This window comes from Bos indicus x Bos taurus, chromosome 7, assembly GCF_003369695.1.
Source record: "Bos indicus x Bos taurus breed Angus x Brahman F1 hybrid chromosome 7, Bos_hybrid_MaternalHap_v2.0, whole genome shotgun sequence".
NCBI lineage: Eukaryota > Metazoa > Chordata > Mammalia > Artiodactyla > Bovidae > Bos > Bos indicus x Bos taurus.
The window spans coordinates 87,963,350-87,978,366 of NC_040082.1; the positions used below are offsets into that span (position 1 = coordinate 87,963,350).

Sequence of the window (15,017 nt, forward strand, 5' to 3'; positions counted from 1 at the left end):
AGATATTAAATATGGTTTAAGGAGATGTGTATGAATGCATAGTTGACATGGAGTGGACTGTGATGGTAAGTTGTATGCATCAACTTGGCTAGGTAACATTACCTAATTAAATTAAATACTTTGGTGCTTCTATGAACGTATTATGGTTAACATATGTAATAAATAACTTTAAGTAAAGGAGATTATCCTTGATAATGTGGGTAGGCCTCATACAATCAACTGAAAGACCTTAAGAAAAAAACTGAAGTTTCTCTGAAGAAAAATTCCTCCTGAGGATTTACTGTATCATTGGCTCCTGCCCAAGAGTTTTTAGCCTGCCCTACAGGTTGCAATCAGACCTTCCAATTGCATAAGTCAATTCTCTAAAATAAATCTCTTTATATACCTATACATATATGTGTCTCTCTACATATACCATTTATTCTGTTTCTTTGGTAGAACCCTGATTGATACAGCATCTACTATTCCCTACCACTATGCTAAAGTTATCAGAGACTGAGATAGAAAGAGGTCTATTACGTGATTTCTGTCATTTAAAACTTCATAACCCAAAGAATATAAAAAGTTAGCATTATGAATTATGTCAGGTAGACTGCCAGGCTCCTCAGTCTATGGAATTCTCCAGGGAAGAATACTGGAATGGGTAGCCATTCCCTTCACTGGGGGATCTTCCCAACCCAGGAATTGAACCTAGGTCTCCTGCACTGCAGGCAGATTCTTCACCATCTGAGTCGCCAGGGAAGCCCAGTAGTATATTATTAAGTGTCAAATGAACATCACTAAATTAAGTAGTCAAGGAACTTAATGAAAAAGATCTCTGTGGACTTCAGGAGTGCTCTGGGCATGTTCTGTGGAGGAAACGGGGGCAAGGATCACGTTATACATAACCTATTAAGTTTCAGTTTCTTTACTGCTTGCTTACCTTTCAAAGGTTCCCAGCTTCATTGAGTAATTAGACATTCTGTCTGATATGCAGTGAGGGAAGTACAGAAAAATCTAAATTTGGAGCATAGAAGCCTTGAAAGATTGAATTCCTCTCCATTACTTGGTAGCAGTGTGATCTTGGACAAATTTCATACTACTTTAAGCCTCAGATTCTTAATATTTTTTTAAAAAGTATACATCCTGTTATCATAAAGTAATAGTGAGAAATAAAGAAGATATAATGAGGTGCCTTTCCCAGAGCAAGTGCTCAACTAATGCTAAGTGAATGCAAAAATATCTCCATATATTTAAAAATGAAATATCTATCTATGAAACCCAAAATCACTAATTTTAGATAATTATAAAAGGAAGGATACTAGATAAATACACTTTAAATTAATGGCATAACATAATTTTTTAAGAGATGACAGTAATAGACTTTCAAAAAACCCATTTTACTCAGGTTCTGAAAACTGACCAAGCTTTTTTATAATTTTACCGTTTCCACTTCATGGAAGAACTCTCAGAATACAATTTATAACTAATTCCTGGGTACATAAGGAATTTACAATGAAAAAATCTTTTGTATCTTTCAAAGAGTAAGTTCTACATTCATACTATAGTACCTTGAGGTATATCTTTAGGAAGAGAATATTTCTTCTTTACAATAATTCCTTTACTTTCCACTTGTCTAGTTCCTGGTGATGCTTTAATAATATAACATATTTCTGATGCATTTGAAGGTACCTGAAAAAAATTACATAATTTTTCAGGTAATAAACCTATAGATTGTTTTGTTTCAAAGGCAAATAGTCTCAATATTGATATATTTCATAGACATTTGCAATATAAAGCATTTAGGAAGTGCTCACTTCACTCCAGACACTATATAATTGGTTTTTAAAACATTTGCTTATTTAATATTCACAAGAACCAGCAAAACAGATTATATTATTCCCATTTATAAAACAAGGAAACTTAAGTTCAGAGAGGCTGGATTAACTTATTTAAAAAACATAGAGAAAAGTAATGGTAGAGTTGAGATTCAAGCACTCCAAAGTTGAAGAGAAAGTTTATAGGATTTACTGAATTAAAACATGACCCAGAGGGATGGTATGGGGAGGGAGGAGGGAGGAGGGTTCAGGATGGGGAACACATGTATACCTGTGGTGGATTCATTTTTATATATGGCAAAACCAATACAATACTGTAAAGTTAAAAAATAAAATAAAATAAATTTAAGTCTGATTCAAACAATAGATTCCTTGATTTCCTAACTCAGTTAATTTTTCAGAAATTTTATGAAGATATTTATTTATTCTATAATTGATGGATTAAATTAAATAAGCCTTATATACCACTTTACATCTCTCCCCCCACAGCAATAATGTTTAGTCTTTCTAGTGGTTACTTTTATAACTTTTTAAAAGTTGAAGTATAGTTATTTACAATAACATGTTAGTTTTAGGTATACAGTACAGTGATTCAGCACAGAAAAGTACACAGTACAGAAAAGAATCTGAAAAGAAATATATATATATATATAGATAGATAGATAGATAGTATAGAATCCTTTTCAATTCTTTTCCCTTATAGGTTACTACAAAATATTGAATAAACTTCTCTGTGCTCTACAGTGGGTCCTTATTAGTTGTCTATTTTATATATGTAGATCAAAGTGCCAACATCCGCTGGATCATGGAAAAAGCAAGAGAGTTCCAGAAAAACATCTATTTCTGCTTTACTGACTATGCCAAAGCCTTTGACCATGTGGATCACAATAAACTGTGGAAAATTCTGAAAGAGATGGGAATACCAGACCACCTGATCTGCCTCTTGAGAAACCTGTATGCAGGTCAGGAAGCAACAGTTAGAACTGGACATGGAACAACAGACTGGTTCCAAATAGGAAAAGGAGTTCATCAAGGCTGTATATTGTCACCCTGTTTATTTAACTTATATGCAGAGTACATCATGAGAAATGCTGGACTGGAAGAAACACAAGCTGGAATCAAGATTGCCGGGAGAAATATCAATAACCTCAGATATGCAGATGACACCACCCTTATGGCAGAAAGTGAAGAGGAACTAAAAAGCCTCTTAATGAAAGTGAAAGAGGAGAGTGAAAAAGTTGGTTTAAAGCTCAACATTCAGAAAACGAAGATCATGGCATCCAGTCCCATCACTTCATGGGAAATAGATGGGGAAATGGTGGAAACAGTGTCAGACTTTATTTTTCTGGGCTCCAAAATCACTACAGATGGTGACTGCAGCCGTGAACTTAAAAGACGCTTACTCCTTGGAAGGAAAGTTATGACCAACCTAGATAGCATATTCAAAAGCAGAGACATTGCCAACAAAGGTTCGTCCTAGTCAAGGCTATGGTTTTTCCTGTGGTCATGTATGGATGTGAGAGTTGGACTATGAAGAAGGCTGAGCGCCAAAGAATTGATGGTTTTGAACTGTGGTGTTGGAGAAGACTCTTGAGAGTCCCTTGGACTGCAAGGAGATCCAACCAGTCCATTCTGAAGGAGATCAGCTCTGGGATTTCTTTGGAAGGAATGATGCTAAAGCTGAAACTCCAGTACTTTGGCCACCTCATGCGAAGAGTTGACTCACTGGAAAAGACTCTGATGCTGGGAGGGATTGGGGGCAAGAGGAGAAGGGGACGACAGAGGATGAGATGGCTGGATGGCATCACTGACTCAATGGACATGAGTCTGAGTGAACTCCGGGAGTTGGTGATGGATAGGGAGGCCTGGTGTGCTGCGATTCATGGGGTCACAAAGAGTCGGACACGACTGAGCGACTGATCTGATCTGATCTGATTTTATATATGTAGTACTGTGTATATATTAACCCCAACTTCCTAATTTGTCCCTCCTCTCACCCCCTTTAACCACTGGTAACTATACATTTGTCTTTTCTACATCTGTGAGTCTCTTTCTGTTTTGTAAATAAGTTCATTTGTATCACTTCTTTAGATTCCACATGTAAGTGACATCGTATGATGTTTGTCTTTCTCTGTCTGGCTTATTTCACTTCGTATGATAATCTCTAGGTCCTTTAATGTTACTGCAAATGGCATTATTTCATTGTTTGTTTTAATTTTTTAATTTTCTATTGGCATACAGCCAATTAACAATATTGTGATAGTTTCAGGTGAACAGTAAAGGGACTCAGCCTTACACATATATGTATCCATTCTCCCCCAAACTCCCCTCCCATCCAGGCTGCACATAACACTGAGCAGAGTCCTATGCCCTATACAGTAGGTCCTTGCTGGTTATCCATTTTAAATGTAGCAGTGTATACATGTTCATCCCAAACTCCCTAATTATCCCTTCCCCCATTCTTCCCCTGGGCAACCATAAATTCCTTCTCTGAGTCTGTGAGTCTCTCTTTTTTAAATAAGTTTATGTGTATCATTTCTTTTTAGATTCCACATATAAGGGATGTCCAGAGAAGGCAATGGCACCCCACTCCAGTACTCTTGGCTGGGAAATCCCATGGATGGAGGAGCCTGGTAGGCTGCAGTCCATGGGGTCGCTAAGAGTTGGACACAACTGAACAACTTCACTTTCACTTTTCACTTTCATGCACTGGAGAAGGAAATGGCAACCCACTCCAGTGTTCTTGCCTGGGGAATCCCAGGGACAGAGGAGCCTGGTAGGGTGCCATCTACAGGGTTGCACAGAGTTGGACACGACTGACGTGACTTAGCAGCAGCAGCAGCATAAGGGATGTCATATGATATTTCTCCTTCTCTGTCTGAACTTACTTCACTCAGTATGACAATCTCTAGGTCCATCCATGTAGCTGCAAATGGTATTATTTCATTCTTTTTAATGGCTGACTAATATTCCATTGTATATATGTATCACGTCTTCTTTATCCATTCCTCTGTTGATGGATATTTAGGTTGCTTCCATGTATTGGCTATTGTAAACAGTACTGCAATGAACACTGGGGTGCATGTATCCTTTCAGATCATGTTTTTCTCCAGATATACGCCCAGGAGTAGAACTGCAGGGTCATATGGTAGCTCTATTTTTAGTATTTTAAGGAGTCTCCATACTGTTCTCCACAGTGGCTGCACCAATTTACATTCCCAAGAACATTGAGGGGTGGCTTCCCATCTGGTACTAGTGGTAAAGAACATGTCTACCAACGCAGAAGACACAAGAGACATGGGTTAGATCCCTGGAGGAGGGCATGACAACCCACTCCAGTATACTTGCCTGGAGAATCCTATGGATAGAGAAGCCTGGAGGGCTACAATCCTTAGGGTTGTATAAAGTGGGATACAATGGAAGCAACTGAACATGCACTCAGTTGGGAGGGTTCAGTGAGGGAGGGTTCCCTTCTCTCCACACCCTTTCCAAGATTTATTGTTTGTGGACTTTTTGATGATATCAATTCTGGCTGGTGTGAGGTGATACCTCACTGTAGTCTTTGCATTTGCATTTCTCTAATAATTAGTGATGTTGAATATCTTTTCATGTGCCTGTCGGCCATCTGTGTGTCTTCTTCAGAGAAATGTCTATTTAGGTCTTCTGCCTATTTCATTCTTTTTAATGGCCAAGTATATTCCATTGTATAAATATACCACGTCTTCATTCATCTTCCCCTGGGCAACCATAAGTTGGACATTCAAGTTGCTTCACATCTGGCTATTGTAAATAGTGCTGCAATGAACACTGGGATGCACATAGCTTTTCAAATTATAGCTTGCTCTAGGTATATGCCCAGGGGTGGAATTGTAGGATCATTCGTTCAGTTCACTCACTCAGTCATGTCTGACTCTTTGTGACCCCAGGGACTTCAGCATGCCAGGTTTCCCTGTCCATCGCCAACTCTCTGAGCTTACTCAAACTCATGTCCATTGAGTCGGTGATGCTATCCAACCATCTCATCCTCTTTCATCCCCTTCTCCTCCTGCCTTCAATCCTTCCCAGCATCAGGGTCTTATCAAATGAGTCAGTTCTTCATATCAGGTGACCTAAGTATTGGAGTTTCAGCTTCAGCATCAGTCCTTCCAATGAATATTCAGGATTGATTTCTTTTAGGATGTACTGGTTTGGTCTCCAAACACTCCAAGAGATTCTCAAGAGTTTTCTCCAACACCACAGTTCAAAATCATCAATTCTTTAGTGCTCAGCTTTCTTTATAGTTCAACTCTCACAGCCATACATGACTCCTGGAAAAACCATCGCTTTGACTAGACAGACCTTTGTTAGCAAAGTAATGTCTCTGCTTTTTAATATGCCATCTAGGTTAGTTGTAACTTCTCTTCCAAGGAGCAAGTGTCTTTTAATTTCAAGGCTGCAGTCACCATCTGCAGTGATTTTGGAGCTCAAAAAAATAAAGTCTGTTACTCTTTCCATTGTTTCCCAATCTATTTGCCATGAAGTGATCGTACCAGATGCCATGATCTTAGTTTTCTGAATGTTGAGCTTAAAGCCAACTTTTTCACTCTCCTATTTCACTTTCCTCAAGAGGTTCTTCTTTATCTTTATTCTTTATTCTTCGCTTTCTGTAGGATCGCATGGGAGCTCTATTTTTAGTTTTTAAAGGAAGCTCCATACCGTTCCCCATAGTGGATATGTCAATTTAGATTTTCATCAACAATGTAGAGGGAGAAGGCAATGGCACCCCACTCCAGTACTGTTGCCCGGAGAATCCCATGGATGGAGGAGCCTGGTAGGCTGCAGTCCATGGGGTCGCTAAGAGTTGGACACGGCTGAACAACTTCACTTTCACTTTTCACTTTCATGCATTGGAGAAGGAAATGGCAGCCCACTCCAGTGTTCTTGCCTGGAGGATCCCAGGGATGGGGGAGCCTGGTGGGCTGCCGTCTATGGGGTCACACAGAGTCGGGCACGACTAAAGCAACTTAGCAGCAGCAGCAACAATAATGTAGGAGGGTTTCATTGTAGTTTTGATTTGCATTTCTCTAATTAGTGATGTGGAACATCTTTTCATGTGCTTTTTAGTCACCTGTATATCTTCCTTCCAGAAAAGTCTGTTTAGGTTTTCTGCCCATTTTTTGATTGGGTTGTTTGGTTTTTTGATATTGAGCTGTGTGAGCTGTTTTTATATTTTGGAGATTAATCCCTTGTCGCTTGCATTATTTGCAAATACTGTCTCTCATTTTTTGGGTTATCTCTTCTTTTGTTTATAGTATCCCTTGCTGTGCAAAAGCTTTTAAGTTTAATTAGATCCCATTTATTATTTTTGTTCTTATCTCCATTACTCTAGGAGAGGATCCAAAAAGACATAAATACAACTTATGTCAAAAGAGTATTCCACCTATGTTTTTACTCTAGGAATTTTATAGTATCTGATCTTACATTTTGGTCTTTAAATCATTTTTAGTTTATTTTGTGCATGGTGTTAGAGAATATTCAAATTTAATTCTTTTACATGTAGTTTTCCAGTTCTCCCAGCACCACTGATAACACTTCTAAGCATCAACATGGTCACAAGACCCAGTCTAAACAATCAATGTATTCTATGCCCCTGGACATAGTGACTGGCTCAGTAAGGGGCTAACAGGAAGAAGGGAATGCTGAACATGAAATTCTGACACAAAACCAGAATCACTAAAGGGGGCAGAGAGGTCCTAAACTGATACACAACCTGGGCTACACCTGTTGTAGTAGAAATAGATAGAGATCTTAGGAGGATGAGATCATCAGTTAGATCCACAGGATTCTCATCAAATAAGAGCAACAAAATAGTGGGTTAAATGATCAGGGTCAAGGTTTCAGTGTCAGAGTCATTCTTTAAGATCCAGCTCAGAATGGTTTTAAGCAGAAATGATGACAAAATACACTTCACATCTTCCTATAATTTCATTATAACAACAAAAAAGTAAGTACCAAAAGTGCTGTGGAAAACGCCACTGGTAATTTAATAGTAATTGTCAGTTAATTTTGACAATATGCCATCAAGCAGACCATCTCTAAAGAAATGCCATTTCTTTCAAACATAACATATCTTATCTCTTAGAATTCAGAAGCAGAGATACATATGTATGAAGGGCACCTCATATTTTAAATAAAGTTTATACAGAAGCCTATTCTAATGTAAAATTTATACTCTGAGGTAGACATCTACAATTTTCCTGCCCAGTATTCCTTTTCCATCCTTCTGATATGGAACAGTACCAGAATCTTCTTGGGAGAATGTAGTCATTTGGACTGGTTGGAGAACCACTGGAAGAGATAGTAAGGTTGGAGAAACCTGGACTTCACTCATGAGGAGTGTGTGGGTACTGGCTTGATGCCAGGCAGGAAAGACAAAGGTCTGCCCCAGCAACTGCTGGGTTTCCAACAACTGCCTCACAGTACTCTCCAATTGAGTCAGGTGAACACCCTGGTCCAGCTCACTCCATGTCACAGAGTGGCACTGGATGTGTGGCAGCCAGCACAGGGGAAAAGACTCCACCTTGGGATGCAAAGGTGACTGAGCCTCTACTTTTAGGGTAGAGCCCAGGCGGGGCAGTGGCAGCGACTGCTGGTGCTTACTCAAGCAGTACCCCAGAAGCAGTCTAGACTTCTGACGACAGCAGAGCCACTGGGTTTCCCCAGATGAACTCAATCATACCCTTACCAGGACATGTCATACCTAAAATGGCAAAAGTTAAAGAATTTCAAATACAGCAAGAGAAAAACAGAGAGTCACACACAAGCAAATTCCTATTCAGCTATCCCCTGATTTCTTTGCAGAAACTTTGCAGGTCAGAGGACAGCAGCATTATATTTTAAAGTCTTAAAAGGAAAAAACCTGCAACCGAGGATCCTCTACTCAGCAGATTATCATTTACAACAGAAAGAGAGAAAAAGATCTTCTCAGACAAGGAAAAGGAGTAAGAATTTATCAATATTAAACCTACCCTAAAAGAAATGTTGAAAGATCTCTAAATGAAAAAGTAAGAATCTAGAGGAAAGAGAAAATTCCAGTAGGAAAGACAGATATATAGTAAGCATTGAAGATTACTTAATTAAGCCAGTGTGCAGATTAAAAGACAAAAAATAATGGTAAAAGAAACTACAACTACAATTATCAGCAAAAAGATAAACGTGAAGATGCAAAATATGACATCAAAAACACAGTGTTGGGGAGAAGAGTAAAAAAAAAATTAGATCTTTCAGAATGTGTTTGAACTTAAATGAATACAAATTTAAAACAAGTAGATATAATTATAGGTCAATATTATTTCTATGGTAAAGTGCTAGTTGCTCAGTCATGTGTGACTCTCTGCGACCCCATGGACTGTAGCCCTCAAGGTTCTTCTGTCCATGGGATTGTCCAGGCAAGAATACTGAAGTGGGTTCCATTTCCTTCTCCAGGGATAACCACAGATCAAAAACCTACAACAGACGGAGAAACCAAAAAGAAATGTACCAAATACACCACTAAAGAAAATCATCCAAATATAATGGTAGAAACAAAAAGAAGAAAAAAATGAACAGAAAGCAACTACAGAAACAACTGGAAAAAAGTAGTAAAATGGTAATAAGTACATACTTACAATAATTACTTCATGCGTCAATGAGATAAATGTGCCAACCAAAAGACACAGGGTGGATGACTGGAATAATAAAGTCTCTTCAATATGCTGCCTACCTGAGGCTCACTTCAGTGTTAAAGACACACAGACTGAAAGTGAGGGGAGAGAAAAAATTTTTCATGCAAACAGCAAGAATGTGGGGGTAGTAATACTCATATCAGATGAAAGATTTTAAAACAAATGCTATACCAAAAAAAAGATTAATTATCATGTATAATGATAAAGGAAACAATACAAGAAGACAATATTATACTTATTAACATATACAAACCCATACAGGAGCACCTAAGTATATAAAGCAGACATAACTAACGGGCATAAAGGGAAAAATTGGCAGTAATACAGTAATATTAATAGAAGAGGACTTTTAACATCCCATTGACATCAATGGACAGATCATCCTTACAGAAAATCAATAAAGAAACAATGGTCTTAAATGGCCTAATGGACTAGGTATACTTAATAGACATTTATAGGATATTAAATCCCAAAACAGCAGAATACACATTCTTTTTAAGTGCATATAGTAAGTGCTCCAGGATAAATCACGTACTGGGCCTCAAAAGAAGCCTCAAAAAATTTAAAGGGACAGAAATTATATCATGCATTTTTTTTCCCAATCACAATGGTATATAAATAGAAATCAACTATAGAAATAAAACTGGGGAAAGAACAAATGAGTGGAGACTAAACAACATGTTACTAAACCAGTGAGTCAATCATGAAATCAAAGAGAAGACCAAAAAAAAAATTTCAAGACAAATGAAATGGAAACAGAATTTCCCAAAACCAATTAGATGCAACAACAACAAAAAAAAACATCTGTATGAGGGAAATTTATAGCAATAGAGGCCTTCCTCAAGAAATAAGAAAAATCTCAAATAAACAGTCTAGTCTTCCACTTAAAAGAATTAATTCTTTTAAGGACTTCCTTGGTGGTCAAATGGTAAAGAATCCTCCTGCCAATGCAGGGGATACAGTTTAATCCCTGGTCAGGGAAGATTCCACATACTGCAGGGCAGCTAAGCATGTGTGCCACAACTACTGAAGCCCACTTATCCTAGAGCTGGTGCTCCACAACAAGAGAAGCCCTTGCAATGAGAAGTCTACAAAACCGCAACTAGAGACTAGCCCCCACTCACTGCAAGTACAGAAAACCCACGTTCAGCAATGAAGACCCAACACAACCATAAATAGATAAATAAATATTTTTTTAAAAAATTTTACTCTTTATTTGAAGATTTTGAAATGTAAAAGAAAAAAAAAAGATTTAAAAAAGAAGAAAAGGCAAAGCCCAAAAACAGCTGAAGGAAGTAAATAATAAAGATGAGATGAAATAAGTAAAAATAGAGATAAAAAGATCAATAAAACCAAGAGCTGTTTTTTAAAAAAGATAAAACTGATAAACTTTTTAGCTGAGTTCATCAAGAAGAAAAGAGGCCTCTGCCTCAAAATAAATAATGAAAGAGTAAAAATAATAACTAACACCACAGAGACATAAAAAGAAAAAAAAAAACCCATAATACTATGAACAGGAGAAGCAATGGAAATAGCAACAGACTTTATTTTTGGGGGCTCCAAAATCACTGCAGATTGTGACTACACCCTTGGAATTAAAAGACGCTTGCTCCTTGGAAGAAAAGTTATGACCAACCTAGACAGCATATTAAAAAGCAGAGACATTACTTTGCCAACAAAGGTCCATCTAATCAAAGCTATGGTTTTTCCAGTAGTCATGTATGGATGTGAGAGTTAGACTATAAGAGAGCTGAGTGCCAAAGAATTGATGCTTTTCAACTGTGGTGTTGGAAAAGACTCTTGAGAGTCCCTTGGACTGCAAGGAGATCAAACCAGTCCATCCTAAAAGAAATCAGTCCTGAACATTCATTGGAAGGATTGATGCTGAAGCTGAAACTCCAATACTTTGGCCACCTGATGCTGGGAAATATTGAAGGTGGGAGGAGAAGGAGACAACAGAGGATGAGGTGGTTTGATGACATCACCAACTCAATGGACATGAGTTTGAGTAAGCTCCAGGAGTTGGTGATGGACAGGGAAGCCTGGTACGCTGTGCCCATAAGGTTGCAAAGAGTCGGACACGACTGAACAACTGAACTGAACTGAACTGAATGAACAGTTAATATGCCCACAAATTGGACAACCTGGAAGAAATTGACAAATTTACAGAAGCAAACAACCTGCCAAGACTGAACCAAAAAGAAACAAATAATTTAAACAAACCAAATCATTAGAAGTTAAATAGAACCTTTTATTTAAAAAACTCCCATCAAACAAAAATCTAGGACCAGACAGCTCTACAAGGGAACTTTACCAAACATACAAAGAACTAATAGTTATCCTTCTCAAACTATTCAAAACAATTGAAGAGGGATGAATACTCCCAAGTTCATTCTATTATAAGGCCCCCATTGCCCTGACACCAAAACTAGACAAACATTTCAAAAAAAGAAAATTACAGACCAGTATCCTTGACGAATACAGAAGCAAAAATCCTCAACAAAATTTTAGCAAACCAAATCCAACAATATATAAAAAGAATCATATACCATGATCAATTTAGTCTAGGATGTGGATTTTAGTCTAGGGTCACAAAGACAGTTCATCATTCATGAATTAATCAGTATGATACAGCACAGTAACCAAAGTAAGGATAAAAATCATGTCATCATCTAAACTGATGCAGAAAAAACATTTGGCAAAAATCAACATCCATTCGTGATAAAAACTCTCATCAAAAACTCTCAACTTAATAAAAGTCATTTACAACAAGCCCACTTAATATCATATTCAATGGTAAAATACTGAAAGTCTTTCCTCTAAAGTGAAAAACAAGACAAAGATGCCCACTCACACCAATTCCATTTAACAGTAATGGAAAGCCTAGCTACAGTAATAATGTAAGAAAAACAAATAAATGGTATCCAAATTGGAAGAGAAGAGGTAATATGATATCTTTGCAACCCTATGGACTGTAGCCCTCCCAGATCTTCTATTCATGGGGCTTCTCCAGGCAAGGATACTGGAGTGGGTTTCCATGTCCAACTTGATACTTCATACAGAAAATACTAAAGCCCCCACTCAAACATTATTAGCAATAATAAATGAATTTAGTAAAGTTGCATTGCTGCTACTACTGCTAAGTAGCTTCAGTTGTGTCCGACTCTGTGAGACCCCATAGATGGCAGCCCACCAGGCTCCCTCGTCCCTGGGATTCTCCAGGCAAGAACCCTGGAGTGGGTTGCCATTTCCTTCTCCAACGTATGAAAGTGAAAAGTGAAAGTGAAGTCGCTCAAGTCGTGTCCGACTCTTCGTGACCCCATGGACTGCAGCCCACCAGGCTCCTCCATCCATGGGATTTTCCAGGCAAGAGTACTGGAGTGGGGTGCCATTGCCTTCTTTGAAAGTTGCATTATATGAGATTAAAACACAGACATCTGTTTTTTATAGAACTGATTTTTATTTCTATACAAAAACAATGAAATAATGGAAAGAAAAAAAATCCTGTTTAAAACTGCATCAAAGAGAATAAAATGCATAGGAACAAAATTAACCAAGGAGGTAAAAGATCTATACTCTAAAAACTATAAAACACTGTTGAAAGAAACTGAAGATTATACAAAGAAATGGGAAGATTCCCCATGCTCTTGGTTTGAAAGAATTAATATTTTTTAATGGCCATATTACCCAAAGCAATCTACAGATTTAATGCAATTCCTATCAAAATTAACAATATTTTTCACATAGCTAGAACAAGTAATTGTAAAAATCATATGGAACCACAAAAGATCCCAAGTTGCCAAAATAATCTTGAGATAAAAGAACAAACACGGAGGTATAACCCTTCCAGACTTCAGACTATACTACACAGCTATGGCAATCAAACGGCAGAGTACTGGCACAAAAACACACACATAGGTCAATGGAACAGAATAAAAAGCCCAGAAATAAACCTACACACCAATGATCAATTAATCTATGACAAAGGACACAAGAACACACAGTGGAAAAAAGACAATCTCTTCAACTAGTGGTTCTGAGGGAAAATGGAAAGCTACATGTCAAAGAATGAGATTAGAACATTTTCTAACATCATTTACAAAATAAACTCAAAGTGGATTAAAGATCTAAATCTAAGACCAGAAAGTATAAAACTCCTTAGAAGAAAACAAAGGTAGAACACTTTTTCACATAAATAGTAGCAATATGTTTTTAATCTGTCTCCTAAGGCAGAAGTAGAAGCAAAAAGAAATTTAACAGGACCTAATTAAAAAGCTTCCACATAGTAAAGGAAACCATAAACAAAATGAAAAAGACAACCTATAGAATGGGAGAAAGTTTTCTCAAATGATATGGCCAACAAGGAGTTAATATCCAAAATATATAAACAGCTCATATAACTCAGTATCAATAAAAACAAACAACCCATTTAAAAAAAAAAGGCTTAGAAGACCTAATTAGACATTTTTTCAAAGAAGATAAACAGATGGCTAACAAGCACATGAAAAGATGCTCATCTTGGCTACTTATCAGAGAAATGCATGTTGAAACAACAATGAGACATTACCTCACATTTGTCAGAATGGCCATCATCAAAAAGTCTACAAAAAGCAAACATTGGAGAGGATGTAGAGAAAAAGGAACTCTTGTACACTGTTGGTGGGAATGTAAATTGGTGCAGCCACTATGGAAACCAGTATGGAGATTCCTCAAAAAACTAAAAATTGAACTACCATTTGATCCAGTAATTCCATTCCTGGGAATACCTGCAGAAAAAATGAAAAGATACATGCACCCCTGTGTTCACAGCAGCACTATTTGCAACATCCAAGACATGTGAACAACTCAAGGGCCCATCAGCAGACAAATGGAAAAAGAAGATGCAATACATACACACAAAGGACCACTAGCCATAAAAAAAGAGTGAAATTCTGTCATTTGCAGCAACATGGATGGACCTAGAGAATATTACGCTTCGTGAAGTTGTCAGACAAAGACAAATACTCTACGATGTCATTGATATATGGAATCTAAAAAATAATAATACAAACTGATATATAAATGTAAAACAGAAACAGGTTCACAGATACAGAAAGCAAACTTGTGGTTACCAAAGTGAAGATAGTAGAGAAGGACAAACTAGGGGGGCTGGATTAACAGATGAAAACTACTACGTAGTAAGTAGATTAGCAACAAGAACACATTATATAGCACAGGAATGAGAGCCAATATCTTATAATAACTTATAGTGGAATATTGTTTCTGAGGTGCCAGTGGTCAGTCAGCACATTCACCTTACTTATCAATAACCTCAGATATGCAGATGATACCACCCATATGGCAGAAAGTGAAGAGGAACTAAAGAGCCTCTTGATGAAAGTGAAAGTGCAGAGTGAAAAAGTTGGTTTAAAGCTCAACATTCAGAAAACGAAGATCATGGCATCCGGTCCCACCACTTCATGGGAAATAGGTGGGGAAACAGTGGAAACAGTGTCAG

General features: G+C 37.5%; 1 protein-coding gene across 1 annotated transcript in view; it reads right to left on the reverse strand.

Annotated features, from left to right (window-relative positions):
- Window positions 1-1,536: 1,536 nt before the first annotated feature.
- The window catches only part of MEIKIN (meiotic kinetochore factor), a 125,694-nt gene continuing 112,213 nt past the window's right edge, over window positions 1,537-15,017 (reverse strand). The window contains exon 12 of the mRNA XM_027548558.1: window positions 1,537-1,671. Coding sequence (XP_027404359.1) covers window positions 1,537-1,671 — 135 coding nt within the window. The remainder of the gene's footprint in view (window positions 1,672-15,017) is intronic.